This window comes from Pediculus humanus, genomic scaffold (genome assembly GCF_000006295.1).
Source record: "Pediculus humanus corporis 1103172107734 genomic scaffold, whole genome shotgun sequence".
NCBI classification, from domain to species: Eukaryota; Metazoa; Arthropoda; class Insecta; order Psocodea; family Pediculidae; genus Pediculus; species Pediculus humanus.
In genome coordinates, this window is record NW_002987337.1 from 107,347 (window position 1) to 113,959 (window position 6,613).

Here is a 6,613-nt window from a genome sequence, read left to right on the forward strand (position 1 = left end):
AAAACTATGTGTTTAGAAAATATACAAAACATAACTGTTGTAAAAAAAAAAAAGGTAAATTAAAATAAAATTTAGAAAGAAGGTTGTTGGGTTTGAATTTTGGAAAACATTTTCATAACCACAGAACCTTACAAATAACATCAACCCTAATAAATTAACATTTTTAACAAAATAAATGATGAAATCTTTCTAAAAAAAAAACCTGGAAAACCTGGAAATAATAAATTTTTTTTTTTTCCTAAAAACAAACAATTCAATTATAATTAAATTATTTAAATGTTATTAAATAGAAAAGAAAAAAGAAAAAAAAATTTAATTCATTACATGTAACAAAAACAAATACACATAAATAAATTAATAATTAAAATATTTTTAACGGATTGTGCCTGTGTGTGTGTTTTTGAATACCTACTCAATAATAATAATAATAATAATAATATTAAAAGTCGTTAAGAAAAAAAAAAGTTGAAACTAAAAATGGCTTGTTCATCCATAACGTGAGTTTTTTTTTTTTTTTTTTTGTAAAAGGGAAATAAATCAAAATCTTGTTTGTGCGGTTAAATGGCCGAAGAACGATGGATTCTTCCCGCCGTTTATCTCCAAGCTAGTTAACGTATACGGCATCAACTCCGTATTAAATTTCATAGAATTATATTCAATGTTAAAAGGGTATATGTGATATGAATAAACATATGAACTTGTGTCTTTTTTTTAAAAAAAAAAATTATTAAACAACTGACATTGGCATTTAGGCTCTGTCAATTGCGTTCGCCGTGTTTTTAGTTTGCTTCACGATTACAATTTCAATTTCAATTTCAATTTTTTTTTTTAAATTTTACGTTTTTATTTTTATTTTAAATTAATTTTGTGTGAAGTAATTAAAGAAAAAAATTTTTTATTTTTCGTTTAAAGTCACATTTTTCATTTATACGTGAAATTTTGGGTGTACGCACACACACACGGATTGTGTGAATAAAATTTATAATAAACTTAACAGGAGGTTTTTCATTAACAGGTTATTAAAATTATGTTAATAATTATTTTTATTTATTTATTAATAAAATTTTACCTTCTAATGAATGTATTTTAAAACGATTTGTTTTAGAAATGGGAAAAATAATTTAAACCGAACAATTATATTCGAAAGTAAAAATTTTTTTTTTTTTTTGTTGAAAGTCTAAACTAGATCAAAATGTCTTCTAGAGAAAAAATTGTGGTTTTTTGACATTCTAAGGTAGAAAGGTGTCGCGTTTTCAGGTGGGTTAATTTTTTATTAAATATTTTATTTCTTTTGGAATTTCATTTAAATATCAATTAATAATAATATACTTAATAAATATTCCAATTGATTTGTAGAAGTTTTTTTTAAGTGATGTTAGGTTATAATTTTTACCAATTAGTAAATATTAATTTTAACCTATTGGTTAACCATTTTGAAATTAGTTTACAAAATAATAAAATTAATTAAAAATAAAATAAATAGAACATGAATCAACAATCATTATTTATGTAATAATGATTGTTTGTTACATTACTTACAATAATTATTAAAGTAAATATATCATGTTTGTTTCTCATTTAAAATCGAAAGACTGTTAATGATTACATGCATTGTCTTTTAAAATTTTATTTTAATCGATATTACTATGTTTGTTATATGTAATTTATGTTTTACATTTTAAATGTAAGCAGAAGAAACATTAAAATTGTAATTTTTATATAATCGGAAAATCATTTTAAAGTTAAAATAGTTTGTTTCGATAATAAAATGAATATCGAATGTTATTATGTGTGAGGTTTTATTAGAGATACATTAGATTAAATTATGTTAAATGTGAGTTTTAAAATATTAAAAAGGTTATCGATTATTTTAGAAATTATTAAAAAGAAAATTATTATTATTATTATTATTATTATTATTGTAGTGACGAAGAATAGGATCTACCGCAATGGTATTAAAATATGTTGAGGCCGTCTCGCCATCCCTATCAGGCGACAACATTGCCTCAACCTTATCTGCACGTCCGGTAAGATTATGATTTGCTCTTAACCCACTCAATTTAATGTTAAAATGATTACATAATATTATAACGTTTCACATAGAAATCCTTGGGGAGACAAACCGGAATCATCGACCAACAGTTCTTGTGGAAGTCGAAGTGGTCGAACGCGAAATACATTATCCCAGCCTTCGGAATGGCTTCTCCCAAGAAACCAAATAATGTCACATCAGGGTCCGTTGTTAAATCAACACGTACAACCCGTTATAATTTCGTCACAAAGTGCCGGAACGGCTATGAGCACAGGCCAGGAAAGCTCGGGAGGAGATTCCTCGACAGGAGGAATGGGAAGTTGCGGAGGGCAGTGCATAGCCTGCGAAACATTTTGTTACTACTTCCTACAGGTAGCGATTATACGATATCCTATACAGTCACGTGGCCACAGACACTAATGTTAATATAATTTTTTTTCCAGGTAATATTCATAGCAGGAATATTGACAGGGATAGCTTTGACAATCGCCGGTAGTGTACTTCACGGTAATCAAAAAGAAGGAGATTTAGTGGTTCTCATGTACATCGGAGTGTTGCTCGTGTTAGTTTGTATTCTCTTATTATCCGTACATTGTTGCGTCAGGCGTAACGTTAAGGAAAGGAAACGTGCTCTGAGATTGTCGTTGATGGACGGTTCTCGACGAATCGTACATCCAGGAGGAGGAGGAGGTGATTTCACGTCGATACCCGTACACGATTTCACACCGGATCCCCATTATCGTAATTCCTATTTGGAAACCAATTTAAACGATATCGAAGGACCGGAAAATGCAAGACCTTTTTTAAACGTGATGACAAATCCGAGCTATCATCATTATCAACATCGTCAGAATACTTTGAGTCGAACCGGTGGAGGTTTGAAAATGAATTCTTGCGATCCAAGATTGTCTTCGGAAATGTCGGAGCGTCACGTTTACGATTGGGGAAGAAATCATCACGTGACGGGAGTACATAGGCCGTATAGATAAAATTGTAATCTTTTCATAATCAGTATATCGATATCGAATAAAAAATGTATATTTTAAGAGGCCTTAAATTATTTATTTATATATATTTGTATGTATTTAAAAGATTAAAAACTGAAATGTCAATATGATAATTATTTAATTTTGTTAAAATTAATATTAATTAATGAAAATAATTTTTTTTAGCTGACTGATCGATTAATCCCATCTTATAAAAATTTAATTCGAATATTTTTTTTTTAATCATCATTTTGTGTATTTATATCTAATTATTTTTAAAATGCTTTTTATATATATATAATTTGTATTATTTTAACTTGAAATATATTTTGTTAATTTGAAGTAGTATGATTCAATATTTTATTAACCTCAACAAAAAAAATTTAACAATATTAACGTTATTGTTAAAGTTGAGGTTTATTTTGAGCCTTTTTGATAATTATTTGAAAATTTCATGTTAAATAAAAACGATTGTTTACCTTTTTTTTTTTTTTTTTTTAATTAAAAGTAGGTCATTTATTTACACGATTTCAATCGACCTCGAGTATTTAATTTTATTTTTAATTTTTTTTTTTTTTCATATGATGGCCTTTTATTTGTTTTGAAAAATGAAATTCTAATTATATTCAAGTCAAAATATTTTACCATTTTTTTTTTTTTTTTTTTTTTTTTCTAAACAAAAATTATTCGTTTTGTTGTAATTATAAAGAATTATGAAGGCATCAAATAAAATCAACTAGAGCCACGACTTTGAAAACTCCTAGACTTTTTAGGTAGGCTGTTTAATATCAAAACGTAATAAGTTTATTTTCAAATGCGTAATTTTATTACGTTTTGATATTTTTATAAGTTTCTATAAGAGTAGTAGTAGTAGTAGTAGTAGCGGTAGTAGTCGGAACAAAATGTTGTTTTGTAATATTCAATAATACATAGAAAATGTGAATTATAAAGGTTTTATTTTATAATTCATATTAAAAATTTTTATTAATTTTTTAACGAATATAATTGCACAGTGTAAAAAAAAAAAAAAAAAAATTTAACTTTATTTTTTCTAAGGTTAGTATCGTTTATATATATATTTTTAATTGATTATTTATATTGAATTGGTAATTTTGTTTACCATTTACTGGCGTTAATCTCGCATGAGCTCAAGCCTGTTTCCGGCGAGTCTTATGTTTTCCTTTTATGTAAACTATTTGCGTGACTCATATTTCCAATTAATAATACATGTTCATTTTATGTCATTTCAAATTAGATTTTTTTAAAGTTTACCCGTAAAAAGTAATCACACATACACACAAAATGCCTAATCGTGGACCAGTTTATCAGCCTACAACAGAAAGTTATGAACCCCAAACTGAGTGGAATAGCCCCTCAGGCCTTTTATCACAAACGACCACATCAATAGGAAGAGCCAGATGTTTACAATGGGTTACTTTAGGTTTAGGTGTTCTGGGTAAGGTTAATTAATTACTTTTTTCTTAGAGAGTTACAGTCATAAAAGTTTCAAATAAAATTTTATTATTTTTTATCGTTTTTTTGTCTTCTTCGATTACAGCTATTTTTTCCAGTATTATTTTAATTCCTGCAGGGTCAGTAGCTCTTTCAAAAGATGAATCTGAAAGTTCTACATCAGATATAGTTGTATTAGTTATCGGTTGTATTTTATTAATGATTGGATGCATATTAATCGGAGTATTTCTTAGGTAAAAAAAAAAAAAAAAGAAATATTAATTATTAATAGGTTTTATTTTGTTATTATTAAATTAACTTGTGAGTTTTATTTTTTAAATTAGGCAAGGAAATTGCAGAGGATGTCCTAGAATAATAATTAAAGATAAAAGGATTTCTCATCAAATGAGAGATTCTCAAAGTGTTAACGGTCAAGCAATGAATCCATCGACAGATTTTCTGGTAACTACACAATATGCACCTGTTTCTGAAATTTCATATCAGCCTCCAGTTGTTTCTGAAGAAGAAGAAACTAGGAAGTTAATGGGGAGCGATAATAAAGACTGGTATGTTAATATTTTTATAAAAGTTTTAAATGAAGGATTTACGAATTAAAAACTAATCAATTTACTTAACAATTTTTTTTTTTTTTTTATAATCATTTAAAAAAGGAAATGTAATTCCTTAATGTGATAATTTAATGAAATGGTTTCTTTTTTTTTTCCTCACCATATTTTAATTGCACAGTATTATATTTAATATTAATTAATTAATTATAATAAAAATGAGAAACGAATTTAAAAAATTGAAAACGATTTTAATGTTGTGAATCGTCTAACAAAAATTTTTTAAATTTTATTAATTCTCGCATGGATTCATCATTTTAGTAATGAAGATAGTGAAAGAATATTAGAAAAGGATCCAAGAATTGTTTTACGCCCTCTTAGCAAAGTAGAAGAATTTCAAGATACAGAAGGTAAGAAAAAAAAAATAAATTTCAATTCGAATTTAAATTTAAATTTTGTTTAATAACATTTTGCATTTTTTTTTTTTTAAACATTCGAGTGCTGTGATGCCTAATTAGATGTTTAATCCGTTTCTTTTTCTCTGGAATATTAATAAAAAGTAATAATGATGATAATAAGTAAAAAAAAAGTATTTCAGAAGTTATTTTTAGTCATTCCATTACTCGTTTTTGAATGTCAGTCATTGTAGGTTAAGGTTGATGAAACTAAATTTAACTCGTTCATTCATTACTTGCGGTTAAAACGACGTCATCATCGCAATTCATTTTTTATTTTCTCCAAATGTTATTTTTTTTATCGATTTCCGATAATAATTTTTAAGTTAATTTTAAAACTCGAGGAGTCATCCAAACAAAACTTTATTAAACAATTTTTTTTTTTTTTTTTTTTTTTTTTGTCCTTTTCAGCCTTATGAAGGAAAGCAACAGCATAATCACACTCGACACGGATAAATTCGAACCAAGAGACAGTCCAAAACCTAGAATATTAAATCATTCTCATTCTCATCATGACGTCATCAATTCATCATCATCGTATTTGTCGGGAAAAGAAACGAATTCGGATAAGGTACAACCCGCGACGAGATCGGCATGGAAAAACGCGATACTTCGAAAAGCATCCATTCGTACGAAACGTGCGCCATTGGCCGATTTCGAAGACATAACTCCTTCGTTACGGTCATCATGGTCTAGCATGTATTTCAATCAGACTCAAAGCGAATCCGAAAGCGACGGATTATCTTATTATTCTGACACGGTTTAATCAATCAGTCAATCAATCAATCAATATTAATAATAATAGATTTTAAATATTTATATTTATATATACACCCAAACGCATGTATGTAGGCACACATGTTGTAATTACGCACATTATTTCTCTCACAAATGGTAACGCATAATTATTATTATAATACGCACACGCTAAATTTATTTATGCTATTTCGAAAGAAATTTAAAAGTTAGGTCGTATCGTGATAATAATAATAATAATAATAATACTTTTTATTTGCTTTGCAAACGGAAAAAAAAAAAAAAAATCGATAAAGCACAAAAAAAAAAAACTTGAGAGGTTTCAAAATAAGTTTAAAAAAAAAAAAAAAAATTTATTTTATTTTT

At 26.8% G+C, this 6,613-nt stretch overlaps 3 protein-coding genes across 3 annotated transcripts; all 3 read left to right on the forward strand.

Annotated features, from left to right (window-relative positions):
* Positions 1-1,962: 1,962 nt before the first annotated feature.
* Positions 1,963-3,021, forward strand: Phum_PHUM325990 (uncharacterized protein; the record flags this gene model as incomplete). Its single annotated transcript, XM_002427474.1, has 3 exons — positions 1,963-2,027; positions 2,104-2,404; positions 2,476-3,021. 3 exons carry the CDS (start codon positions 1,963-1,965, stop codon positions 3,019-3,021), a joined length of 912 nt encoding a protein of 303 aa, XP_002427519.1.
* Positions 3,022-4,320: 1,299 nt separating this feature from the next.
* Phum_PHUM326000 (uncharacterized protein) lies at positions 4,321-5,685 on the forward strand (the record flags this gene model as incomplete). Its single annotated transcript, XM_002427475.1, has 5 exons — positions 4,321-4,474; positions 4,610-4,675; positions 4,820-5,009; positions 5,358-5,446; positions 5,648-5,685. The coding sequence occupies 5 exons, from the start codon at positions 4,321-4,323 to the stop codon at positions 5,683-5,685; spliced, it is 537 nt and encodes a 178-aa protein (XP_002427520.1).
* A 221-nt stretch (positions 5,686-5,906) lies between these two features.
* Phum_PHUM326010 (uncharacterized protein) lies at positions 5,907-6,358 on the forward strand (the record flags this gene model as incomplete). Its single annotated transcript, XM_002427476.1, has 2 exons — positions 5,907-6,251; positions 6,344-6,358. The coding sequence occupies 2 exons, from the start codon at positions 5,907-5,909 to the stop codon at positions 6,356-6,358; spliced, it is 360 nt and encodes a 119-aa protein (XP_002427521.1).
* Between the last annotated feature and the right edge of the window lie 255 nt (positions 6,359-6,613).